General features: G+C 44.8%; 1 protein-coding gene and 2 long non-coding RNA genes across 7 annotated transcripts in view; 1 reads left to right on the top strand and 2 right to left on the bottom strand.

Moving 5' to 3' along the window:
- Nucleotides 1-525: 525 nt before the first annotated feature.
- tmem154 (transmembrane protein 154) overlaps nucleotides 526-27,318 on the bottom strand; it is a 73,496-nt gene continuing 46,703 nt past the window's right edge. For all 3 annotated transcript variants that reach the window (XM_051928190.1, XM_028802691.2, XM_051928189.1), the window contains one exon: nucleotides 526-912. In XM_051928190.1, coding sequence (XP_051784150.1) covers nucleotides 897-912 — 16 coding nt within the window. In that variant the 3' untranslated portion in view covers nucleotides 526-896. The remainder of the gene's footprint in view (nucleotides 913-27,318) is intronic.
- On the bottom strand, nucleotides 7,785-11,341 carry LOC127527935 (uncharacterized). Its single transcript, XR_007935120.1, has 3 exons — nucleotides 10,880-11,341; nucleotides 8,526-8,625; nucleotides 7,785-8,183 (listed from the first exon to the last, which is right to left on the bottom strand). It is a non-coding gene; the product is annotated as an uncharacterized LOC127527935 (long non-coding RNA).
- Nucleotides 10,292-11,023, top strand: LOC127527930 (uncharacterized). Of its 3 annotated transcripts, XR_007935110.1 has the most exons (4): nucleotides 10,323-10,337; nucleotides 10,482-10,562; nucleotides 10,644-10,724; nucleotides 10,878-11,023. It is a non-coding gene; the product is annotated as an uncharacterized LOC127527930 (long non-coding RNA). The 3 variants fall into 3 exon arrangements; XR_007935111.1 differs by lacking the exon at nucleotides 10,644-10,724 and having other exon boundaries at nucleotides 10,292-10,337; XR_007935112.1 differs by lacking the exon at nucleotides 10,482-10,562 and having other exon boundaries at nucleotides 10,295-10,337.

Genomic DNA, 27,318 nt, shown 5'->3' with positions numbered 1-27,318 from the left:
TATTACGGACAATCTCAGTGAACAAGGATGGAGAAGCTTGCTGGGCTGAATGGCCTGTTCTCGTCAAAATGTTTCTAATGTCTCGCTACAGAACCCGGAGTTTGTCATTTAATTTGCTCACATGCACATTACAGAAATTTGAAAGACCAGTACATGCACACTCAATAATACTGACATCCACCCTGAAAGGCACTATACTGTTATACAGTCACCTCACTTGCTGGTGGTCCCTCTGTAGAAAAAATGGAAATAGTTGCTCTTGTAAAATTGGCATCCTGTCCAGTTGGGTTCCTACATGCTGTCCAGTGGTGGTGGGATTGGCAGCAGCTCTCCACTCCTGGATCAGTGGGCCCAAAAAGTGGCAGAATGTTTCACTTGGGAGCATAATTCCGATTTTTCCCTGGTTGGGGACAGAGAGGTCACCTCCATTGGGAACATCTTCTGCTTCTCCAGGCAATTCCTAATTAGGGGTGGATATACTTCGAAAGGTGCCCCCCATCAAAAGGCGCTATATTAAGAAAAAAGTTTGAAATGGTTCTGCAGGAAGGCTTTGTATTGCATTACACTTGGCTTTGTAATGTAAATTATGATGGTCCATACTGGCAAAGGCACTATATAAAATGAACATCGATTGGCTGGACCACCATGCTTTTTGGCACATAAGGAAAAGCAACACAAACGTTTCATTCTGAAATTGCTGTAAGAGTCACTGGCAGACAGTAAAAGCGGCTTGTGCTCTCGCTGGTCGGCGTACTGAAGGCACGTTGACCTCCTCATGCCCTGCGTGTTACTCAGATGGCTTGCAATGGCAGCAGCTGGAAGAAAGGCAGCCATATGTCCTGCAAAGGGGACCACTGCCAGCTCTCCAGAAAAAAAAGCTAATGTGCTCTGACACTTCAGGATTCTTCTTCTCTGCAAAAGAAAAAGTAACAAATCAAAAAGAAGCATTAGAGCCGTCAAGCATCCGTCTTAGTTTTCGTAAGTGAAGCGCTGGGCCCTGAATGCAGTCGCTTGTTCAACTCTTACCCACTTTCCAGTGAGAAAGCCCTCCGGACTGCACTCTCATCAAAGTTCTGAGAGAAACAGCCCACCTTACAAGAAGAGAGAGAGCAACTGAAAGGAAACCAAGAGGAGCACAAAAGCTGATGTTCTAAACCCTTCGCTATGACCCTGGACGCTGCTGTGAGGAGGCAGCAGCTCCATAATTACTTACTGTGCACTGTGAGACACTCATTAAAGAATAAGCTGCAGACCACTGATGGGCAGGGGGGCACAACTTAGAGGCAACTGTGCTAAGTCCCAGCTCAGTTCAGACCCTGAAAAAGACATGACCACCACCACCACAAGCCTTCTGGTCTTTTGGTTGCCACCTCTCTTGTATTTAGACATCTTTTATGCCCCGAACAGAAAAAAAATGACCATAATATGACCCCCCCGGAGCTTTTTAAACACCCTTATTGCACTTAATACCATCCATCCATTACCCAACCCACTATATCCTAACACAGGGTCAGGGAGCCAATCCCAGCCAACACAGGAACAAATCCCCGGGTAGGGTGCCAGCCCACCGCAGGGCACACACACTAAGCACACACTAGGGACAATGTAGAATCTCCAATGCACCTAACCTGCATGTCTCTGGACTGTGGGAGGAAACCCACGCAGACATGGGGAGAACATGCAAACTCCATGCAGGGAGGACCCGGGAAGTGAACCACAGGTCTCCTTACTGTGAGGCAGCAGCGCTACACACTGCGCCACTGTGCCGCCCACACTTAATCCTGCCCTTGAATAATTAAGGAAGTGATCATAATGTAAAACCCCATGTTCTTTCCACACCCCTTTTATCACTTAATCCCGCCCCTGAATAATTAAGGAAGTGATCATAATGTAAAACCCCACGTTCTTTCCACGCCCCTTTTATCACTTAATCCCGCCCTTGAATAATTAAGGAAGTGATCATAATGTAAAACCCCACATTCTTTCCACGCCCCTTTTATCACTTAATCCCGCCCCTGAATAATTAAGGAAGTGATCATAATATAAAACCCTACGTTCTTTCCACGCCCCTTTTATCACTTAATCCCGCCCTTGAATAATTAAGGAAGTGATCATAATGTAAAACCCCACGTTCTTTCCACGCCCCTTTTATCACTTAATCCCGCCCTTGAATAATTAAGGAAGTGATCATAATGTGAAACCCCACGTTCTTTCCACGCCCCTTTTATCACTTAATCCCGCCCCTGAATAATTAAGGAAGTGATCATAATGTGAAACCCCACGTTCTTTCCACGCCCCTTTTATCACTTAATCCCGCCCTTGAATAATTAAGGAAGTGATCATAATGTAAAACCCCACGTTCTTTCCACGCCCCTTTTATCACTTAATCCCGCCCTTGAATAATTAAGGAAGTGATCATAATGTAAAACCCCACGTTCTTTCCACGCCCTTTTTATCACTTAATCCCGCCCTTGAATAATTAAGGAAGTGATCATAATGTAAAACCCCACATTCTTTCCACGCCCCTTTTATCACTTAATCCCGCCCCTGAATAATTAAGGAAGTGATCATAATGTGAAACCCCACGTTCTTTCCACGCCCCTTTTATCACTTAATCCCGCCCTTGAATAATTAAGGAAGTGATCATAATGTGAAACCCCACGTTCTTTCCACGCCCCTTTTATCACTTAATCCCTCCCTTTTTAATGTCAATCAAGTAAATGAGAATAATGTAACACTTGTGGTTCCTTCAACATCCCATTTATTAATAACTAGTCATTTAGCCCGTTACAATAACGGGCACTAGAACAGTAGTGCATAAACATTAGTAGGAACAGTCTATATTAAATGGCAAGGGACTTTGACCTCATTCTTTTTGTTGGTCGTATTTTTCTTTCTTTCAGCCTTTCTTTTGTTCATGTTTACTTGCTGAGCTGACCGTTCTTCGTGGTCTGCCGCCATGTATTGTGTGTCTTTAATTTTCTGTGACAGTAATACTGTCTTGTACGTCCATAATATACCTTTAATTTTCTCTGGCAGTAATACAGGCGTGCACGTCGGTAATATGCCTTTAATCTCCTCTGACAGTAATACTGGCTTGTACTGTACGTGGCTGTAATATGCGTCACTGTATTGTGTACCTTTAATTTCCTTTAATTTCCTCTCGCCGTAATACTGCTTTGTATTTCCATAAAACGCCTCTAACTTTCTCTGACAGTAATATCGCATGTCGCACCATGCCCCGCGCATGCGCACTTCACCAGAAGACACACACACATGGATACCTGGACGCACACAGGGATTTTATTAAAGAGGATAATAATTACTTTACATTTACAGAGCGCTTTTTCTCACTACTCAAAGTGCTTTACATAGTCAGTGGGGAGCCACTAAAACCACCACTAGTGTGCAGCACTGACGGCAGCCATTTTTGTGCCAATACGCTCGCCACACATGAGCCATTACAGTCGTGGTCAAAAGTTTTGGGAATGACATAAGTGTTGGTTTTCACAGAGTTTGCGGCTTCAGTGTTTTTAGATCTTTGTGTCAGATGTTTCTCTGGTGCACTGAAGTAGAATTACAAACATTTCAGAAGTTCCAAAGGCTTTTATTGACAATGACATGAAGTTTATGCACAGAGTCCATATTTGGAGTGTTGGCCCTTCTTTCTTTTTCAAGACCTCTGCAATTCACCCTGGCAGGCTGGCAATCAACTTCTGGGCCCAATCCTGACTGATGGCAGCCCATTCTTGCAGAATCAGTGCTTGGAGTTTATCAGAGTTGGTGGGTTTTTGTTTGTCCACCTCCTTTTGAGGATTGACCACAAATTCTCAATGGGATTCGTGGCCATGGACCCCAAATTTCGATGTTTTGTTCCCTGAGCCACTCAGTTCTCACTTTTGCCTTATGGCCCGGTGCTCCATCATACTGGCAAAGGCCTTGCGGGTCACCAAACTGTTGTTGGATGGTTGGGAGAAGTTGCTCTCAGTTTTGGTCCCATTCTTTATTCAAACTTGTGAGTGAGCCCTGCACTGCCTTGGCTGACATGAATGGTCCCAGGATGCTTTACTGTTGGCCTGACACAGGACTGATGGTAGCGCCGCTCACCTTTTCTTCTTTCCAGATGCCCCAGACAATCGGAAAGGGGATTCATCTGAGAAAATGACTTTTCCCCCAGCAGTCCTCAGCAGTCCAATCCCAGAATATCAGTCTGTCCCTGATGTTTTTCTTGGCTTCTTTGCTGCCCTTCTTGTCACCCGCCAGGCCATCCTCCAAAAGTCTTCGCCTCACTCACACCTACCTGCTGCCATTCCTAAGCAAGCTCTGCACTGGTGGTCCCCCGATCCCGCAGCTGAATCAACTTTAGGAGAGACGGTCCTGGTGCTTGCTGGACATTCTTGGGCTCCCTGAAGCCTTCTTCACAACAATCGAACTTCGCTATTCTAACTCAATCAGCGTGACAGAGTGATCGCCAGCCTTGTCCTCATCATCACTCTCACCATCGTTAACGAGAGGACCACTGAAATGACGTCAGCAACTCCTTTTGTGGTGGGGCTGACATGCAGTGCTCTTTGCTGCCCTTCTTGACACCCACCAGGCCATCCTCCGAATATCTTCACCTCACTCCCATCAGCCTGCTACCATTTTTGACCAAGCTCTGCATTGGTGGTACCTAAGACCACAGCCTTGAATAAAGAATGGGAGCAAAACGTCCTCAGAGAGCAACTTCTCCCAACCAATCCAACAACAGTTTGATGACCAACAATGAACAATCCAGCATGATGGCGCACCGGGCCATAAGGCAAAAGTGATAACTAAGTGGCAACAAAACATCCAAATTTGGGGTCCTTGGCCAGGAATCCCACTGAGAACTTGAGGTTAATCCTCAAGAGGCGGGTGGACAAACAAAAAAGCCACCAATTCTGACAAACTCCAAGAATTGATTCTGCAAGAATGGGCTGCCATCAGTTAGGATTTGGCCCAGAAGTTGATTGTCAGCCTGCCAGGGTGAATTGCAGAGGTCTTGAAAAAGAAAGAAGGGCCAACACTGCAAATATGGACTCTGTGCATAAACTTCATAAATAAAAGCCTTTGAAACTTCTGAAATTCTTGTAATTCTACTTCAGTGTACCAGAGAAACATCTGACACAAAGATCTAAAAACACTGAAGCGGCAAACTCTGTGAAGACCAACACTCGGGTCATCCTCAAGACTTTGGGCCACGACTGTAGGTGGTGAAGTGATGAGAGAGAGAGAGAGAGACAATTAGTGACAGGGGATGATTAGGGGGCCAGAATGACTAGGAAGAGGTGGTCAGTTTAGCCAGGACATCGGGATACACCCTACTCTTTATGAAGGACATCCAGGGATCTTTTATGACTGCAGAGAGTCTTGACCTTAGTTTTGTGTCTCATATGTAGGATGGCACCATTGTTACAGCACAGTGTCACCGTCACTGCACTGGGACATTGGGATCCACATTCAGACCACAGGGTAAGCGCCCCCTGCTGGACTCACCAACACCTCTTCCAGCAGTAATCCAAGCATTTCCTAGATCAGAGGTCCTGAACTCCAGTTCTGGAGGGCCGCAGTGGCTGCAGGTTTTCATTCTAACCATCTTCTTCATTAGTTTTTGCTGCTAATTAACTTCTTTTGCCTTCACTTTAATCCACTTGACTCAGGCCCCTTAGTTGTTTCTTTTTCCTTAATTAGCAGCCAAACAATAATGAGACACGGGCGGCATGGTGGCGTGGTGAGTGGCGCTGCTGCCGCCTCGCAGTTAGGAGACCCAGGTTCGCTTCCCAGGTCCTCCCTGCGTGGAGTTTGCATGTTCTCCTCATGTCTGCGTGGGTTTCCTCCCACAGTCCAAAGACATGCAGGTTAGGTGGATTGGTGATTCTAAATTGGCGCTTGGTGTGCTTGTGTGTGTCCTGCAGTGGGTTGGCACCCTGTCCGGGATTGGTTCCTGCCTTGTGCCCTGTGTTGGCTGGGATTGGCTCCAGCAGACCCCCGTGACCCTGTGTTCGGATTCAGCGGGTTGGAAAATGGATGGATGGACAATAATGAGACACAAAACAAGCCGCCACATGGCCAGCTCACCTGTGCCCTTCACACATTATCAGAGGATCAGAGTTGGCCACCCCTGGTATATTCTATAAGGACAGGTGTCTCAAACTCCAGTCCTGGAGGGCCCCAGTGGCTGCAGGTTTTCATTCTAACCCTTTTCTTAATTAGTGTCCTGTTTTTGCTGCTAATTGACTCTTTCAGGGCTGATGTCGACTTTTGTCAAAAGGAGGAGTTGACGATGGTAATTGACTGTAAACTGTGACAAAACCAACCGTTATGTTTTAGTTGGACTCTCGTTGCTAGAAGGAAAGTTAGATTCATTGGTTTGACTGAGATTTCCTGCACTCGCATGAGTAGCATGGCGCAAACAACAGCAAAAATGGCACTGACATCTGGCGACAGATCAAAGCGAATGCGTCAAGCAAAATACTCCGTGGACGACATTTTGCCTGTTATCTCTTGTCAGACTCAGATTTTGATACAAGTGATTGCAAATGAGTGTGAGGTTCCAGCTTCAGCAGACTGGTCCCCAGCTAATCGTTGTACTGACAATATTCGACAGGGAGGACTGCCACTTAACAATGATAAGAGGTACGAACCAGATTGCGATGTACTGCAACCGTGTCCCAGCCATGCAAAGACAGCCTGGCCGCAGGCCTGCTGCATATTCTTGGCAAACTGGCAGCCACAGCATGCAGCAACAGACGTTTTATGTTGATTTCTGTGTGAAACCATTGCTTTTCAGAAACTATGATTTTTTCGAGAAAAAATATTCAGCCCTCAAAGAGTTAACTTCTTTTGAATTCATTTTAATTGACTTGTTCTTGAAGAGGGCGGCACGGTGGCGCAGTGGTAGCGCTGCTGCCTCGCAGTTAGGAGACCCGGGTTCGCTTCCCGGGTCCTCCCTGCGTGGAGTTTGCATGTTCTCCCCATGTCTGCGTGGGTTTCCTCCCACAGTCCAAAGACATGCTGGTTAGGTGGATTGGCGATTCTAAATTGGCCCTAGTGTGTGCTTGGTGTGTGGGTGTGTGTCCTGCAGTGGGTTGGCACCCTGCCCTGGATTGGTTCCTGCCTTGTGCCCTGTGTTGGCTGGGATTGGCTCCAGCAGATCCCCGTCACCCTGTGTTTGGATTCAGCGGGTTGGAAAATGGATGGATGTTCTTGAAGACTCAGACCCCTCAATTATTTCTTTTTCCTTAATTAGCAGCCAAACAATAATGAGATACAAAATGAGCCAAAACAGGACCAGCACACTGTGATCATCATACAGTATCTGAAAATAAAGAATGATGAAGGCGTCAGGAATGTCGATCTGCTCAGGTCCTCAAAACATTTCAACAGCAAAAAGAAAAAATCAACAATTTCAGTAATGTCTGCTGTGGCACAACGAGAGCAGCAACACGCCATGGAATTAAAGAACGAGTTTAATTAACAGCAAGAATCAGCTTCTTATTAAGAGATTGGTTGGAGTGAAACTGGTTGGAGTTTGAAGTCCCAGTTTAACTGGTCATCTGTCGGCTCGTTTCACGTCTCATTTCTGTTTGGCTGTCATGTCATGAAGAAAAGAATCAAATCAGAGGACTGATTCCTTACAAACAGGGCTATTAAAATGAAGGGAAAAGGAGTTAATGAGCAATGAAAACTGGTCACTGATTAGGAGAAGGGTTAGAATGAAAACCTGCAGCCACTGCGGCCCTCCAGGCCTGGAGTTTGACAGCCCCGTCCATCCAATTAACACTTAATCCCCTTGAATGGCAAATTATCATAATGTCAGACCCCAAATTCTTTCTGCACCCCTTTCATCTCTTAATCCCTACTCGTTAACGCTAATCATGTAAGTCAGACTGATATAACAACCCCCAGTTTCCTCCAGATCTGTTTTATCACTTAATCCCCCCCTGAATGACAAGTAAATTAGCATAATGTAGCACCCTAAGATCTTTCCATGCCCTTTTTAGCACTTAATCCCTCCCACTTTAATTACAATGACGTACATTAGAGTAGCATAACACTTCTTCACCATTTCTTTTAATACTTAATCTCTCCCTCTTGAATGCTAATTAAGAAAATTAGCACAAAGTAACACCCCAAATTATTTCCCTATCCCTTTAAATCACCTAATCCATCCATCCATCCATTTTCCAACCCGCTGAATCCGAACACAGGGTTACGGGGGTCTGCTGGAGCCAATCCCAGCCAACACAGGGCACAAGGCAGGAACCAATCCAGGGCAGGGTGCCAACCCACTGCAGGACACACACCCACACACCAAGCACACACTAGGGCCAATTTAGAATCACCAATCCACCTAACCTGCATGTCTTTGGACTGTGGGAGGAAACCCACGCAGACACGGGGAGAACATGCAAACTCCATTCAGGGAGGACCCGGGAAGTGAAGCACAGGTCTCCCAACTGCGAGGCAGCAGCGCTACCACGCACCACCGACCTGCCCATCACCTAATCCCTTCCCCTCAAACTCCAATATTTTTCCAATTTAGCACTTAATCCCTCTACAAATAAAAATGAAGTAAATCAGTATAATGCAACACCCCAAGATCTTTAAATACCATGACAGACTAATCAAAATGTAACTCCTCAAGATATTTCCACACCCGTTGTTATCAATGAGTCCCTTCTGGTTTAATGCTAATCCACTTTAATGAAAGGACAAGTGTTTGTTTTTCTGTCTGTATGTCCATCCGCTTGTTACGTTTCTGTCATTAGTAGTAGTAAAATGCATTGCATTTGTCATTCTAACAGATGGCTCATCACAAACATTAACACTGCTTTTGGGAATCTCATACCAAATGGCATATAACAGAAACATATGCATTGCAAACCTTAACACTGACATCTGCATTGATTACTTAGATTTCTAACCATCTTAAATGGGTGGCACAGATCGCCATTAAAGGAAGGATTAAAGGATAAATTTGGTATTTTTCAAGTTGAAGTTATTTCTTCACAAACATGGTATATACTGTATGTATTTGCTAAAGTTAACTGTTTTCTATACATTTAAAAAAAAAACATAGTTTGTCCTGGCGTTTTATACTGGAAGCCATGGGGCACAGGGTACCACCAGAAAATAAAATTCTATACATTTTTACTATTACTAATTATGCTTGTGGTTAACCATCTGTGTGTTAGAAATGGTGGTGTGTAATACTTGGGCACCTCCAGTAACTGTCCATTCTGCCTCCCTGTGTACCCTTTACACCAGCGCTTCTCAACCTTTAAGTATTTGCGGCCCGAATTTTCATGACAGTTTTAATCGCGCCCCCCCCTAACGTTTTTTTGAAAGGAGCCCACTAATACCAATTTGTTCTTTTTAAATAAATGATATATCATAGATGCATATTTTATTATACCTACTTAACTTTTATCGACATTTATCTAACTCTATATTTATTTTTCTAGTATCAGAATGTAGTTTAAATGAATTTGTTTTGGTTTCAATAGATGTATTTTTCATATTTTCAATTCTTGTTTTCTTTTTATCACATCTTTGCGCCCCCCTTTTTGTTACTTCACGCCCCCCTGAGGGGCCCGCCCCACAGTTTGAGAACCACTGTGTTAGAATGACAAATGTACAGGTAATGCATTTTATTACTACAACTGTTCATGATGTGCCACCTTTTGGAATGACAGAGACATTGCAACCAGACGGACACATAGACACTTGTCATTTAATTTAAGTGAATAACTAAGTAAATTAGCGTAGGGTAATGGCCCAAAATATTTAAATACTCTTTTCATCTCTTAATCCCTCCGCCTTTAGTGCTAACCATGTAAATTAGCATAATACAGCACCCCAAGTTCTTTGCGCACCCTGTGTATCTCTTAATCCCTCCCCCTTTAATGCTAATCATGTAAATTAGCATAATGCAACACTGCAAGATCATTCCACACCCTGTTGATCTCTTAATCCCTCCCCCTTTAATGCAAATCATGTAAATTAGCATCCCTTCCACACCCTGTTTATCTCTTAATCCCTCCCCTTTAATGCTAATCACGTAAATTAGCATAATGCAACACCGCAAGATCATTCCACACCCTGTTGATCTCTTAGTCCCTCCCCCTTTAATGATAATCATGTAAATTAGCATCCCTTCCACACCCTGTTTATCTCTTAATCCCTCCCCTTTAATGCTAATCACGTAAATTAGCATAATGCAGCACCCCAAGACCCTTCCACACCCTGTTGATCTATTAAGCCCTCCCCCTTTAATGCTAATCATGTAAATTAGCATAATGCAACACCGCAAGGTCATTCCACACCCTGTTGATCTCTTAGTCCCTCCCCCTTTAATGATAATCATGTAAATTAGCATCCCTTCCACACCCTGTTTATCTCTTAATCCCTCCCCTTTAATGCTAATCACGTAAATTAGCATAATGCAGCACCCCAAGACCCTTCCACACCCTGTTGATCTATTAAGCCCTCCCCCTTTAATGCTAATCATGTAAATTAGCATAATGCAACACCGCAAGGTCATTCCACACCCTGTTGATCTCTTAGTCCCTCCCCCTTTAATGATAATCATGTAAATTAGCATAATGCAGCACCCCAAGACCCTTCCACACCCTGTTGATCTATTAAGCCCTCCCCCTTTAATGCTAATCATGTAAATTAGCATAATGCAACACCGCAAGGTCATTCCACACCCTGTTGATCTCTTAGTCCCTCCCCCTTTAATGATAATCATGTAAATTAGCATAATGCAGCACCATTCCACACCCTGTTTATCTCTTAATCCATTCCCTTTAATGCTAATCATGCAAATTAGCATAATGCAGCACCCCAAGACCCTTCCACACCCTGTTTATCTCTTAATCCCTCCCCCTTTAATGCTAATCATGCAAATTAGCATAATGCAGCACCCCAAGACCCTTTCACACCCTGTTTATCTCTTAATCCCTCCCCCTTTAATGCTAATCATGTAAATTAGCATCCCTTCCACACCCTGTTTATCTCTTAATCCCTCCCTCTTTAATGCTAATCATGTAAATTAGCATAATGCAGCACCCCAAGATCATTCCACATCCTGTTTATCTCTTAATCCCTCCCCCTTTAATGCTAATCATGTAAATTAGCATAATGCAACACTGCAAAATCATTCCACACCCTGTTGATCTATTAATCCCTCCCCCTTTAATGCTAATCATGTAAATTAGCATAATGCAACACCGCAAGATCATTCCACATCCTGTTGATCTATTAAGCCCTCCCCCTTTAATGCTAATCATGCAAATTAGCATAATGCAGCACCCCAAGACCCTTCCACACCCTGTTTATCTCTTAATCCCTCCCCCTTGAATGTTAATCAAGTAAATTATAATAAGTAACATTTTCAGTGCCTTCAGACATCTTTTTTTAGCACCTAATCCCCTGCTTATTGAATGTTAATTGAGTAAATTAGGAGGAAGTGACACTACAAATTCTTTCCACATGTGTTGTAGTTGTTAATCTCAGCTCCATGAATGCTAAATGAAGAACATTCACATAACGTAACACTTGTAGTTCCTTCATCCCCCTTTTAACTCTTAATCCCTCGTCATTGAAAGCTCGCTAAGAAAATTACCTGGCTGTGCGGAGGACAGGGGGCCCTGTAATGGACTGGCATCCTGCTAGCTAAGGAGATTAACAATTTACTAACTCTGCCCCTGCCAGTGAGGGACCAGGAAATGGGAAATTATTACCAAAGAATGCAAACCAATCAATTATCAGGAATTAAAAGAAATGGGGTGCTGTGCAATGGCTGATCCTGTACTCTGACCTCCAAAAGACATGCAAAAAGATCATTTCCCCTCTGGGATTAACAAAGTATATCAAATCAAAATCAAAATCAAACAAAGCAAGTCTGAACACCAGGATGTCTTCTAGCTATAAACAGAATGGCACACCAATGCGTTTTTTATAAAATCTCTCAGGTGACGCCACATGCCGTGCAGTCCTGGCGCCATGGTAACCGGGACAGAAGATGACAGCATGAATGCAATGTGACGCCAGCTTTAGGCGAATTGTCAACTGTAAACTAGCTGTGTGGACTGGCATCCCGGGCAGGGCTGTTTCCTCCCTAGTGCCCAGTGCTGCAATGATAGGCTTCGGCCCTCGCGCCACCCTGTATTTTGATGAAGCGGGTTTGAGAATGCCAGGTTATGTGATGTAAACTGACCCATTAAGAGTGAAAGAGAACACGCACGCACATACGAGTGTGCCCTGTGATGGACTGGTGCCACCACATATCTGGGAAGGTGAAAAAAGAAGGTTCAGAAAATTGCTAGACGGATGGATGGATAGTTGCCAGGGTGTAGTTATATGACCTCAGTGGTGGGTAATGGAGACATGGAGCCAATTGAAGCTAACTGATGCCCTTTCTTTGAATTTGGACAATGCCCAAGGAGGCAGGAGAGGACAGCAGATTTAAGAGAAGTCTGGAACTGGGTGCCAGTGATGGATCCTGTGGCAGCGCCACTACATAAAAAAATTTAAGGTGTCAACTGGGTTGTCCCGCTTATTGTTTGCAGACAGCACAGGTCAAAACAGAAAGAAACGCTCTTGGGCATGCTTCCCGTTATGTGGGGTATTCAAAGTGTAAACACAAAGGAGTTGTTGGGCTGGTGAGCCAAAGTCAGAGTGCCAGCGGAGCTCCATCCGGCGGGTCACTTGAGCCAATAATGACGTCTCCTTCCAGGACGTCTGGACTTTTATGGTGGGGGCTGAACCAGAAGGGGCGGGGGGGGGGTCAGTGGCCCTCACTAGGTGGCTTCTTGGTACTGAGAGCAATAGCGCCCCCTCTTATCCTGGTGGGTCATTACATACCTCGACTCAGTAAGGAGGTCCTCCAACACGCATATGTGACAATCCCCATAAGTGAAAGTGGCATAATAAGAGTAGGCAGAGACACACCATGTGGCAGCTGCTGGCATGAGGGACAAAGCAGGCCCTTATAATAAAAGTTGTAGTATTTGCGCTCGCCATCTGCCTGTGTGCCTTTAACTACTACAGGTGACAGGGTTCTCGCATATGGCATCCCTTTGGCACACAGGTAAAATGGCACCAGACTATGAAATATCAGACAAATGCTGTCTCTTCAACCACAAACTCCTGCAGTGCCCCCCTACATGGCCGCCATATAAGGATGCTGGGATCCCCCAGGATCTGAAGAGGCAGCTGTTTAGTGAGCATGACAATGCGCGACACACACAGAGCCTCGACAAGCACATTTACCCACAGATTGTGCCCAGCAGGGTCTCCGCACAATCTGCTGATTTCTTTCGACAGGCTGATGCTAGGGTTGGGGCTGCCATTACACTCCCAGAGCGCGGCTGTTTCTCGGCTTGCTGCGGTCTGATGGAGTGAGGCTGACTGACTGAGTGAGTGAGTGAGGGTGGGTACGTGCCCAGTGATGGATTGGCACCCTCTACAAGGCCATTCTAGGCTCCTACCCCAAGAGTGACCTTGAACTGGATTAAACAGGTTAGCGTGTGTTATGCTATGTTACTGCCGTTCTGTCTTTTATCTTGGCTTTGTGATGGCAATCACAGTGAATGGCACTATATAATGATTATTCAATTGACTGGCTAGGTGACTGACTGATTGATCAATTGATTGACTGGGAGGCTGAATAACTGATTAATTGATTGATCAATTGATTATTTGGCCAATACACTGACTGAGTGATTGATTGATTGGCCAATTGACTGATTAACTGACATTGTGACTGAGTGATTAATTGATTGATTGATTGAGTGACTGACTGATTGTTTGATTGAGTCATTAACTGTTAGATTGATTGATTGATTGATTGAGTGACTGACTGATTGATTGATTCATTAACTGAGTGATTGATCAATTGATTATTTGGCCAATACACTGACTGAGTGATTGATTGATTTACCAATTGACTGATTAACTGACATTGTGACTGAGTGATTAATTGATTGATTGATTAAGTGACTGACTGATTGTTTGATTGAGTCATTAACTGTTAGATTGATTGATTGATTGATTGAGTGACTGACTGATTGATTGATTCATTAACTGAGTGATTGATCAATTGATTATTTGGCCAATACACTGACTGAGTGATTGATTGATTGACCAATTGACTGATTAACTGACATTGTGACTGAGTGATTAATTGATTGAGTGACTGACTGATTGATTGATTCATTAACTGATTGATTGATTGATTGATAGACTGACTGACTCTCAAATGCCCATCAGAGATCAGAGCACACTGACATTACATTTGGAGCTTGGAATCTCAACCCTGTTGGGGCCCATGGGCACCACCAGGGGGCACCTGGCCATTTACTGGGCCCTGCTTGGCAGCACTTCCGCCACACCAGGAAATGCTGCTGGAAAAAGGTTGGTGGGCAGCTGGAGTCCTTCCTGGGTGTCCTATAAAAGGGTCCAGTCGTCACTACTCAATGGCCAGAGTCGGAGGAAGAAGGACAAAGAAAGACTGTGCTTGGTGTTGTGTCAATCAATTAATAGAATAGCTACTTTCATCATAAAATATTAAAAAAGCAACAACAATGTAATTCTCACCATGCTAAACAAGTTTCAAAAATTGTTTTAATCTTTTAATTTATGTGTGCTCCATGATTTTATTGAGTCACATATAACCATGAAAATAGTGGTTAAAGAAAAATTTATTTTTTGCATTTTAGTGCATTTATAACTGAAGTAAATAAAATCGTTTTACTTAAAACAAAGTGTATAGATTTTATTGTTATTATTATTACTATTATTATTATAATAATCCTCAAATATTATTCAGTCAGTCAGTCATCTTCCAACCCGCTATATCCTAACACAGGGTCACAAGGGTCTGCTGGAGCCAATCCCAGTCAGCACAGGGCACAAGGCAGGAACAAATCCCAGACAGGGTGCCAGCCCACCACAGGGCACACACACACACACCAAGCACACACTAGGGACAATTTAGAATTGCCAATGCACCCAACCTACATGTCTTTGGACTGTGAGAGGAAGACGGAGCAGACACGGGAGAACATGCAAACTCCATGCAGGGATGACCCTGGAAGTGAACCCGGGTCTTCTAACTGCGAGGCAGCAGCTCTTCCTACTGTGCCACTGTGCCGTCCTTCAAATATTATTATTTTATTATTAATTATTATTACTATTATTATTATAATAATTCTCAAATTGGCAAAGCGCAGGAGACACAGATATCCATCCATCCATCCATTTTCCAACCCGCTGAATCCGAACACAGGGTCACGGGGGTCTGCTGGAGACAATCCCAGGGCACAAGGCAGGAACCAATCCCGGGCATGGTGCCAACCCACCACAGGACACACACAAACACACCCACACACCAAGCACACACTAGGGCCAATTTAGAATTGCCAATCCACCTAACCTGCATGTCTTTGGACTGTGGGAGGAAACCCACGTGGACACGAGGAGAACATGCAAACTCCAAAGGACCCGGGAAGCGAACCTCAGGTCTCCTAACTGTGAAGCAGCAGCGCTACCACTGCGCCACCGTGCCGCCCCCAGACACAGACATGTGAAAGTTAAATTAAATGCTGAATACGGCAACATGACTGCAATGTTCGTTGAAGGCGTTGCTAAAGACCGATTCAGTTCCACGTCTCTCACATGGGCTTACATTGAAACTCACATTCAGATCCCACAAATCCCATCCTCAGTTGTTTTTCACCATCAACGACTTGATAATTACACTCTTCACCTTCACTGCCTGCATGCTAAAAAGGTTCTCTGTGGTTGGTCTCTTGCAGTAACAACTGACGACGTGCACTGATTGGATGGAAATACTGCAGACTTTGCATAAATTAGCAAAGATACAATAAACAGAAATCATGGGAAAATTTTTACAGAGCGAAGGTGGATGAGTTTAAATACACAGTACAGAGTAACGGGGAGTGTGGAAGAGAGGTGAAGAAGAGAGTGCAGGCAGGGTGGAGTGGGTGGAGAAGAGTGTCAGGAGTGATCTGTGACAGACGGGTATCAGCAAGAGTGAAAGAGAAGGTCTACAGGATGGTGGTGAGACCAGCTATGTTATATGGGATGGTGACAGAGCTGGAGGTGGCAGAGTTAAAGATGCTAAGATTTGCATTGGGTGTGACGAGGATGGACAGGATTAGAAATGAGGACATTAGAGGGCCAGCTCAACTTTGATGGTTGGGAGACAAAGTCAGAGAGGCGAGATTGGGTTGGTTTGGACATGTGCAGAGGAGAGAGATGTTGGTATATTGGGAGAAGGATGTTAAGGATGGAGATGAAAATAAAGAAGAAGGCCTAAGAGAAGGTTTATGGATGCATGCAGGTGATGGGGGTAACAGAACAAGATGACGAGAACAGTAAGATATGGAAGAAGATGATCCTCTGTGGTAACCCCTAATGGGAGCAGCCGAAAGAAGAAGAAGTCATTATAGTTCAATTTCATTACATTTTGTGATTATATAATCTCCATTGTTACAATTTATGGGGCTGTGGAGTAAAATGATAATTGTGCTGTCACTATCACTGTAAGCTACTTGGCAGGCTGGTGAGCTAAACGGAGAGCTACCCTACTTCACATCTGTTGATGCTGCCACCCAAAATAACAATTTTCACAAATCCAAAATATAAATTGGATTTTTTTCACAAGAATGGGAAATAATTAAAACAAAAGCCTGCCAATGCAAATCGGTTTCTACATTTTTTCAGCAACTAAATGTCTCAGACTTGTGTGTTTGCTAGAGAGTCTTACAGAAAGATTCACCAGTGATGATCCCACTCAGATTTTTTTAATCTCTCTATATATAAAATCCAGTCCTGCGGTGGGTTGGCACCCTGCCCGGGATTGGTTCCTGCCTTGTGCCCTGTGTTGGCTGGGATTGGCTCCAGCAGACCCCCGTGACCCTGTGTTCGGATTCAACGGGTTGGAAAATGGATGGATGGATATAAAATCCAATGTCTGTCTGCATGTCTGTCAGCTTTTCACGCGAGAACTACTTAACAGATTTAGGTCATTTTATTTATAATTTTCTTGAACATTCCAGTTGATTTTGTGACTTCTCTCATCGCTCTTTGTATCATAGTTCACTTGTGGTACTGATGGATTTGCGTGAATCCGAGAGAGATGCAGCGGGCCGGTGTTAGGGGCCCTGGCCCTCCTCACTCACATGCCAGCTTTGGGGCATACCTTAAATCCTCGTAGCTAGCTACAAGAGAACTACTTAATGGATTTAGATCGGGTTTTTTTCTGTAATTTGTTTGAACATTCTGGTTGATTTTGCGACTTCTCTCATCATGTTAAGTATCATAGTTCGCTTGTGGCACCAATTTATTTGCGCAAATTCAAGAGAGGAGGGGGAGGCGGGACCTCAAGAGTAGGGAGGTGGGCGGGGCTCTCTTCACTCACACTCCAGCCTCTGATCGAGTCAGTCTACCTGTCACCATGTGTTGGAGCGCACCTTTCCTCTGCTTAGCTAGCGATACCTGTTTGTTTGGCAGATATTATCATCAACAGATTGTTAAAGAGTAACATTTGTCATTCTTGAAAGAAAGATCGCAGCTACGTTTTAGAGGGTACCTGCTCATTGGCAGAGACATCACAGCCACGAGGTCTTCTCCCCACATGGGGGACGCTCTCCCGTCAGAGCTGAACATGATCAAATGCAGTGGCAACGTTTGATGATGAAAGTCCATACAGGAAAGCCTCTGAAGCGTTTGCTATACTGTATGAGAGAGATTCAAATAGACTGTGAGTTCAAATAGGCTGAGACAGCGAGTGGTGCACTGAAAGTAACAACACTAAATCAGCTATGGTATTTGGAATAGTTTGGCAATTCTGTGCATCATTATATGGTTACAGGATGATCACAATCAGATGCCTTAAATTTTAAACGATATGCAGTTATTTTCAGTGTATTTGATAAAGCCAGGTCAGGGATGTGAATCTAAAAAATAAAGGGAAACCATGCAGGAATAGTAACACTGCTTTTACACTGGGTGTCACCAGTTTGCAAAACTGAGCCGAAAATGTGTGTACGCAATGGAATGAGCTGGCGTGAGAATGTGTGTGACTTTACGGCAAGTTTAGTTTTTACTAAACACACTTCGTGATGTGAGTGTGGAAATGGGCATACGCAACATTTTTGTGCGCACGCACTGTTTATGCATGAAGCCCCAGATGACTGACTGCTATAACACCTCTGATGTTACTTCTGGTGTCCGTCCACCTGGATCCACTTCTTCCTGCCAAAAAGACTGAAAACTGAAAGCTCCACCATCTTTGTCAGTTTCATCCTGAATTCAGGTCCAAAAAGACATCTCCACAATTACTGAGTGCTGTTTCTTTGCTTTGCAGTTCAGTTATGCTTGGTTACCAGGCTGGGACCCCAACTCTTTATCATTGTCTCCTCTTTACTCTTTAATCTCTATAAAAAGGTGACATTAAAATACTGATCTGACCAAAGTGTTGCCTCAGGCGATCATCACCTTGTCACCTTTCGCCACATGTGGTGTCGGGGAAGAACGTCTTTATGACAGTATGCTAACGCACATGAATGGCATTAATGAGGAAGGGAATAAGTGATCAAAAGAACGTGGAAAGTACTTTTTAGTTTGTACTTTATTTGTGTTGACACACATACACATTGGAGGACCTTCTCACAGGCTCAGTCGAGGTACACTGTATTGCCAAAAGTATTGGGATGCCTGCCTTTACACACACTTGACCTTTAATGACATCTCATTCTCAATACATAGGCTTTAATATGGAGTTGGCCCACCCTTTAGCCACTATAACAAGTTCGACTCTTCTGGGAAGGCTTTCCACAAGGACTAGGAGTGTGTTTATGGGAATTTGTGACCAGGAGAGCATTTGTGAGGTCAGACACTGATGTTGGACAAGAAGACCTGGCTCTCTCACAGTCTCCGGTTTAATTCATCCCAAAGGTGTTCTATCAAGTTGAGGTCAGGGCTCTCTCTGTGCAGGTCAGTCAAGTTCCTTCACACCAAACTCGTTCCTCCATTTCTTTACAGACCCCACTTTGTGCACTGATCCTCAGTCATGTTGCCATCCCCGAACTGTTCCCACAAAGTTGGGAGCATGAAATTGTCCAAAATGGCTTTGTATGCTGAAACATTAAGAGTTCCTTTCACTGGAACTAAGGGGGCCAAGCCCAACCCCTGAAAAACAACCCCACACCATAATCCCCCATCACCAAACTTTACACTTGGCACAATGCAGTCAGGCAAGTCCGGTTCTCCTGGCAAACCCAGAATGGTCCATCGGATCACGTGACTCGTCACTCCAGAGGACATGTCTGCACTGCTCTTGAGAGTCCAGTGGCGGTGGGCTTTACACCACTGCATCTGACGCCTTGCATTGCACTTGGTGATGTCAGGCTTGGCTGCAGCTGCTCGGCCATGGAGACCCACTCCATAAAGCTCTCTGTCTATGCTGCACTGTTTTTGAGCTTTTGGAGGTCTGTAGCTGTTGACTATGCAGGAAGTTGGTGACTTCTGCACACCTCAGCATGTGTTGTCCCCCCTCTGTGACTTCACGTGGCCTACCACTTCGTTGCTGAGTTGCTGTTGTTCCTGATTGCTTCCACTTTATTATAATACCACTAACAGCTGACCGTGGAATATTTAATAGCGAGGAAATTTCACGAATGGACTTATAGCACAGGTGGCATCCTATCACAGTGCCACGTTGAGTTCACGGAGCTCCTGAGAGCGACCCATTCTGTCACAAATGTCTGTAGAAGCCATCGGCATGCCTGGGTGCTCGATGTCATACACCTGTGGCCATGGAAGTGATTGGAACTCCTGAATTCAAAGATTTGGACGGGGGGGGGGTCCCAATACTTTTGGAGGTGGCGGACCTTCAGGGCCTGCAAGGCCTTCTCTGCTGGCCTAAAAAATATCTGAATTACAAACTGATGTTAATTATATTTTGTCCATGAATACTTATTAAATAATTCCAAATAGTCTGTCCGCTTCCTTTCATAGCTTTTCCGATGGTTGTGCTGCTTCCAGACATGTATTTTCGTATTAAAGCTTTTAACCAATCACATTTCAGCCATCATTTGTTGCCAGGCAGGGTCAAAGTCAAAGAAGTCTGCCAGGAGGCCTTCACAATCCGTTCTGCGGGCCCTCTAACACAAAATAGATGTCAATTAAACCGTTGCTTCAACCAATCAGATTTTGAGTTGGTTTCACTAGGGCCCTCTAGCAGGCGTACGGCAACGTCACCGTATTCAGACCCGTTGATTGGATAGGATGGTGTAATACAGTAATCCCTCCTCCATCGCGGGGGTTGCGTTCCAGAGCCACCCGCGAAATAAGAAAATCCGCGAAGTAGAAACCATATGTTTATATGGTTATTTTTATATTGTCATGCTTGGGTCACAGATTTGCGCAGAAACACAGGAGGTTGTAGAGAGACAGGAACGTTATTCAAACACTGCAAACAAACATTTGTCTCTTTTTCAAAAGTTTAAACTGTGCTCCATGACAAGACAGAGATGACAGTTCTGTCTCACAATTAAAAGAATGCAAACATATCTTCCTCTTCAAAGGAGTGCATGTCAGGAGCACAGAATGTCACATAGATAGAGAAAACAATCTCTAGCAAACAAGTCAATAGGGCTGTTTTTCTTTTAAGTATGCGAAGCACCGCGGCACAAAGCTGTTGAAGGCGGCAGCTCACACCCCCTCCGTCAGGAGCAGACAAAGAGAGACAGAGAGAGACAGAGTTTGTTTTTCAATCAAAAATCAATACGTGCCCTTCGAGCTTTTAAGTATGCGAAGCACCGTGCAGCATGTCGTTTCAGGAAGCAGCTGCACAAAAGGTAGCAATGTGAAGATAATCTTTCAGCATTTTTAGACGAGCGTCCGTATCGTCTAGGTGTGCGAACAGCCCCCCTGCTCACACCCCCTACGTCAGGATCAGAGAAAGTCAGCGCAAGAGAGACAGAAAAGTAAGTTGGGTAGCTTCTCAGCCATCTGCCAATGGCGTCCCTTGTATGAAATCAACTGGGCAAACCAACTGAGGAAGCATGTACTAGAAATTAAAAGACCCATTGTCCGCAGAAATCCGCGAACCAGCAAAAAATCCGCGATATATATTTAAATATGCTTACATATAAAATCCGCGATGGAGTGAAGCCGCGAAAGGCGAAGCGCGATATAGTGAGGGATTACTGTATAAAAATCTGAATGAGAGCATCATGGGGCAGCTGTCCACATTGGTATGTTTGGCGGTGAGCATTCCCGTGTCCACTGCTTCTGTCGAACGGACATTTTCAGCCCTAAAGCAAATTAAAACTTATGCCAGAAATACGACAGGGCAGGTTTGACTTTCAGCATTAGCTTCGATGGCGATAGAAAGGGACTTCATGATGGAACTGAAGCGCACGGATGATCTGTACGACAGAGTAATTGAACTGTTTTTGAGGAAAGAGAGGAGGATGGATTTTGTTTACAAATAATCTGAATTTTTGGTGAGTAAAATGTTGTGATTTTCCTAAATAATATTGCAAGTTTATGAGTTATTATTGATGTTTTTTATGTGTGTCGTGGGCTGTAGCTGCAGTAGAAAGGAACTTGTTCACCCCTGGTCTGTCTATTCAATAAAGGCATTTGTTGTGGCTATAGGAGTTATCTTTCTGTGATGCGACGGCTCTTTATACTGTATTTCTGCATATTACGATGGTTTTTATAACCATAAATTAGTTTTTGAGGGGCGGGTTGATTCAGACGGAGCTCTACTGAAGGCCTAGGTGTGATATACACGGTCCGCCACTGACTTTTGGTAATAGAGTGTATGTAATAACCCACCAAGATGAGTGGGGGGGGGCTACCGCTAACGCTGTCACATCTCCTTCTTTCCCCAGAGTGTCGAAAAGTCACCCGATTAAGGCACGTAACCCCGCCCCTTCCTGTCCAGCCACCATAAAACCCCGGGTGTCCCAGAAGGAGGCGTCTTTTCTGGCCACCCGCCTGACGGAGCTCCGCTAGAAACGGCACCCCTTTGTTCATTTGCCTGACATCCCCTCTGAAAGGACAAAGGCTTACAAGCGTCTTTTTTGTTTTCCTTTATTTGAATTGCGGTCTCTGGACAATTAAAGGAGACGACAACCACGGTTGGTGCCCTCGCTGTTTTCAAAGCTGTCATTACAGAATTCAGCTGCAGTGCAAAAAAACAAAAAAAATGGAAAAAATGATAAGGAAAATAAAGCCTCTCATTCCTGCTCGCTTTCTTCCTGAAAGCACCCAAATGGCCAACAAGCTTGTTTCTTTTTATAAATGAGGTTTATTCAGCCTTGCTGGCACAATTCCTTCTAAGAGTCTCAAGATCTTTATTATTTACATGCTCCTGTGCCAATGCCAACACATCCTGCCCATGCGTGTCACTTCATGTCTGCTGTGACAAGACTGTCACCCAGTGCTTTAAATGCAATTAAACTGAAATGGCACTCAATGGTAGGGGACGGAGTGCCAGTAACTAAATTAGCGTCTTGCGCGGTTGTTGTGTCTAATAACTCAGCAGAGGTAGGACATCAGTAAATTAACCATCTCCACCAATGTAATCATCGACAAAACATCTGAACCGGCATGCAAACAGAGGCTTTTTAATCTAATGGGCAAGACTGCCTCCTACATCTTAATGTCACAGGCAAGTATGCAGATGTTAGCGTTCACGAAATTAGGAGGTCGCTTTGGTCAAGCAGGCGCGACAAATGACATTTTTCATGACTGTGGATGATGGTACACTGGCAAGAAAAAGTATGCCGTCATAGAAGGCATGAGCTGATTGGCACCCTGGCCATGGTGGATGGTTCCTTACTCAGCCAGAAAGTCATGATGAAGGAAAGACATGGATGGACGGGCATGCCAACATGGGTTGGTTTGAAAGGTATTTACTGCAGGGCCATTAGATAGATAGATAGATAGATAGATAGATAGATAGATAGATAGATAGATAGATAGATAGATAGATAGATAGATAGATAGATAGATAGATAGATAGATAGATAGATAGATAGATAGATAGATAGATAGATAGATACTTTATTAATCCCAATGGGAAATTCACATTATTCCCTCACATTATGAGGGAAGGAGACAGGATTTGTGTTCCCCTGGTATGCCAAGTGGCAGTGGCCCTCCGGTATGGCTCTCATTTGGATACCTGCAGGGCTGCAAGGCAGTTGTACTTTTCCTGGGCACTTTTATTGGAGTTCTTGGGTGCCACTAGGGCAGGGGTGTCGAACTCTGGGCCTGGTGGGCCGCAGTGGCTGCAGGTTTTCATTCTAACCCTTTTCCTAATCAGTGACCAATCTTCACTGCTAATGAACTTCTTTTCCCTTCATTTTAATAGCCATGTTTTTAAAGATTCAGTCCTCTGATTTGATTCTTTTCTTCATGAAATGGCAGCCAAACAGAAATGAGATGTGAAACGAGCCGACAGATGACCAGCTAAACTGGGATTTCAAACTCCAACCAATTTCACTCCAACCAATCTCTTAATAAGAAGCTGATTCTTGTTGTTAATTAAACCCGTTATTTAATTCTATGGCTTGCGCAGCCAGGGCGTTGAGGGGGTCCGGTTTGGTGGACTCAGGATTGGGTCACTGCTTTTTGCAGATGATGTTGTCCTGTTTGCTTCATCAGGCCGTGATCTTCAGCTCTCTCTGGATCGGTTCGCAGCTGAGTGTGAAGCGGCTGGGATGGGAATCAGCACCTCCAAATCCGAGACCATGGTCCTCAGCCGGAAAAGGGTTGAGTGCCCTCTCAGGGTTGGGAGCGAGATCCTGCCTCAAGTGGAGGAGTTCAAGTATCTCGGGGTCTTGTTCACGAGTGAGGGAAGAATTGAGCGTGAGATCGACAGGCGGATCGGTGCGGCGTCCGCAGTGTGAGGGCTCTGCATTGGTCTGTCGTGGTGAAAAAGTAGCTGAGCCGCAAGGCAAAGCTCTCAATTTACCAGTCGATCTATGTTCCTACCCTCACCTATGGTCATGAGCTATGGGTAGTGACCTAAAGAACGAGATTGCGAATACAAGCAGCTGAAATGAGTTTCCTCCGCAGGGTGTCTGTGCTCTCCCTTAAAGATAGGGTGAGAAGCTCAGTCATCAGGGAGGGGCTCAGAGTAGAGCCGCTGCTCCTCCGCATCGAGAGGAGTCAGATGAGGTGGCTCGGGCATCTGATCAGGATGCCTCCTGGACGCCTCCCTGGTGAGGTGTTCTGGGCACGTCTAACCGGGAGGAGGCCCCGGGGAAGACCCAGGACACGCTGGAGGGACTATGTCTCCCGGCTGGCCTGGGAACACCTCGGGATTCTCCTGGAAGAGCTAGAAGAAGTGGCCGGGGAGAGGGAAGTCTGGGCATCTCTGCTCAAGCTGCTGCCCCCGCGACCCGACCTCGGATAAGCGGGAGACAATGGATGGATGGATGGATGGATGGATGGCTTGTTGCTGCTCTCATTCTGCCACAGCAGACATTTCCAAAACTGTTGATTTTTCTGTTTTTTTCTAAGAACACAATTAAATTGTTTTGGTGACCTGAGAGATCAACCTTACTGAGACCTTCACCTTTCTTTATTTTCAGATATTATGTGATGGGCACAGGTTAGCTGGTCATGTGGTGGCTTGTTTCATGTCATATTATTGTTTGGCTGCTAATTAAGGAAAAAGAAACAACAAAGAGGCCTGAATTAAGTGAATTAAAGTGAAGGCAAAAAAAAAATTACTGTAGCAAAAACTGGTCACTAATTAAGGAGATGGTTAGAATGAAAACCTGCAGCCACTGCGGCCCAACACAACTGGAGTTCAGGACCCCTGATCTAGGAAAAGCTTGGGTTGCTGCTGGAAGGAGTGTTGTTGAGACCAGCAGGGGGCGCTTACCCTGTGGTCTGAATGTGAATCCCAATGCCCCAGTGCAGTGACGGTGACACTGTGCTGTAAAAATGGTGCCATCCTACTTATGAGACGCAAAACAAAGGTCCCGACTGTGCAGTCATAAAAGAATCTTCAGCTTGTTTTGTGTCTCATTATTGTTTGGCTGCTAATTAAGGAAAAGAGACAACTAAGGGGTCTGAGTCAAGCTAATTAAAACTAAGGCAAAAGAAGTTAATTAGCAGCAAAAACTGGTCACTAATTAAGGAGATGGTTAGAATGAAAACCTGCAGCCACTGCGTCTCTCAAGGACCGGAGTTCAACACCCATGCACTAGGGGGAGCTGCTGGGTTGCGGGGAGGTTCCACTGGAAGCTGGAAGTGCTTTAAGGTGGCAGTCCTGCAGGTGGCACCAGACGTACTCAAGGGTTTGTGTTGAAAAGCAGTCATTCCACCTGATCCAGCAGTCAGAGTCGGGAAGAGATGGACAAGACTTGTTTGGAGGAAAGTGGAGGTGGAAAAGGAAAGAAAAGAAATTAAATGGAATTGTGACTGATGTACCAGGCCTGATAAAAACCCATGAAAGGTATTTTTTTAGATCAAAACCTCTTTACTCTAAACTGCGACTGTGTTGTTTGGTTGTGTTTGGGTGTTTGAGGTGCAGGTGCGCCCCCTACAGGTCACATTGAATTTATGAATACATTTTTCTTATAATAAGGTCTGAACTTCATCTAATTTAAAATAATCTAGTGAACTAGTAACACATAAACTATTGTGTTGTTCTTGTACACATTGAAGACATCATTCGCCATAGTTGGTCTCTTGCTGGTAACAAAGTGCATTGATTGGATGGAAATACTGCAGACTTTGCATAAATTAGCAAAGATACAATAAACAGAAATCCATCCATCCATCCATTTTCCAACCCGCTGAATCCGAACACAGGGTCACGGGGGTCTGCTGGAGCCAATCCCAGCCAACACAGGGCACAAGGCAGGAACCAACCCTGGGCAGGGTGCCAACCCACCGCAGGACACACTCACACACACCTAGCACACACTAGGGCCAATTTAGAATCTCCAATCCACCTAAACTGCATGTCTTTGGACTGTGGGAGGAAACCCACGCAGACACGGGGAGAACATGCAAACTGCACACAGGGAGGACTCGGGAAGCGAACCTCAGGTTTCCTAACTGCGAGGCAGCAGTGCAACCCACTGCGCCACTGTGCCGCCCTAAACAGAAATCATGGATGTAAATTTTTACAGGTAGTCATTATACTTCAGTTTCATTAAATTTTTTGATTACAGATGTGGCCAAAAGTTCTGAGAGTGACCCAAGTGTTGGTTTTCACAGAGTTTGCTGCTTCAGTGTTTTTAGATCTTTGTTTCAGATGTTTCTGTGGTGCACTGAAGTAGAATTACAGCATTTCAGAAGTTTCAGAGGCTTTTATTGGCAATGACATGCAGAGTCCATATTTGCAGTGTTGGCCCTTCTTTCTTTTTCAAGACCTCTGTAATTCACCCTGGCAGGCTGGCAATCAACTTCTGGGCCCAATCCTGACTGATGGCAGCCCATTCTGGCAGAATCAATGCTTGGAGTTTGTCAGAATTGATGGGTTTTTGTTTGTCCACCCGTCTCTTGAGGATTGACCACAAGTTCTCAATGGGGAGTTTCCTGGCCATGGACTCCAAATTTCCAGGTTTTGTTCACCGAGCCACTTTGGTTTTTTGGTTTTGTTGAGTTTTTGTTCGATTTAGATGGGGTTTTGCCTGTTTGGCACCCTAACCATTTCGCTTTTGTCCTGCCTGTTCATTTACCCCATTATACTGTGCAAAACCGGTGATGATTTCGTGCTGTGGCTACTGTCTTGAGAAGATGAGATGACTTAAAAGGCAAAATGCAGAATGATAAGTGAGGTGAAAAAGGACAATAGAGTAACGGTAAAAGGCTTGAAGGAACCATTGCCTGACGTTTGCCAAAGACCACCTTGACACTCCACTGCACTGTTAGTAAAACTGTTTTGTGGACTGATGAAACTAATCGTAAGAGCCATTTGTTAGTTAAATTGATAGAAGTATTTTCTTAGTGGGTAGCGCTGCTGCCTCGCAGTTAGGAGACCTGAGGTTCACTTCCCGGGTCCTCCCTGCGTGGAGTTTGCATGTTCTCCCCGTGTCTGCGTGGGTTTCCTCCGGGCGCTCCGGTTTCCTCCCACAGTCCAAAGACATGCAGGTTAGGTGGATTGGAGATTCTAAATTGGCCCTAGTGTGTGCTTGGTGTGTGTGTGTGTGTGTGTGTGTGTGCCCTGCGGTGGGCTGGCGTCCTGCCCGGGGTTTGTTTCCTGGCCTGAGTTGACTG

This window comes from Erpetoichthys calabaricus, chromosome 5, assembly GCF_900747795.2.
Source record: "Erpetoichthys calabaricus chromosome 5, fErpCal1.3, whole genome shotgun sequence".
Lineage (NCBI taxonomy): Eukaryota > Metazoa > Chordata > Cladistia > Polypteriformes > Polypteridae > Erpetoichthys > Erpetoichthys calabaricus.
Note: the sequence above shows the minus strand (reverse complement) of the source record. Positions and strands in the feature narration are given on the sequence as shown.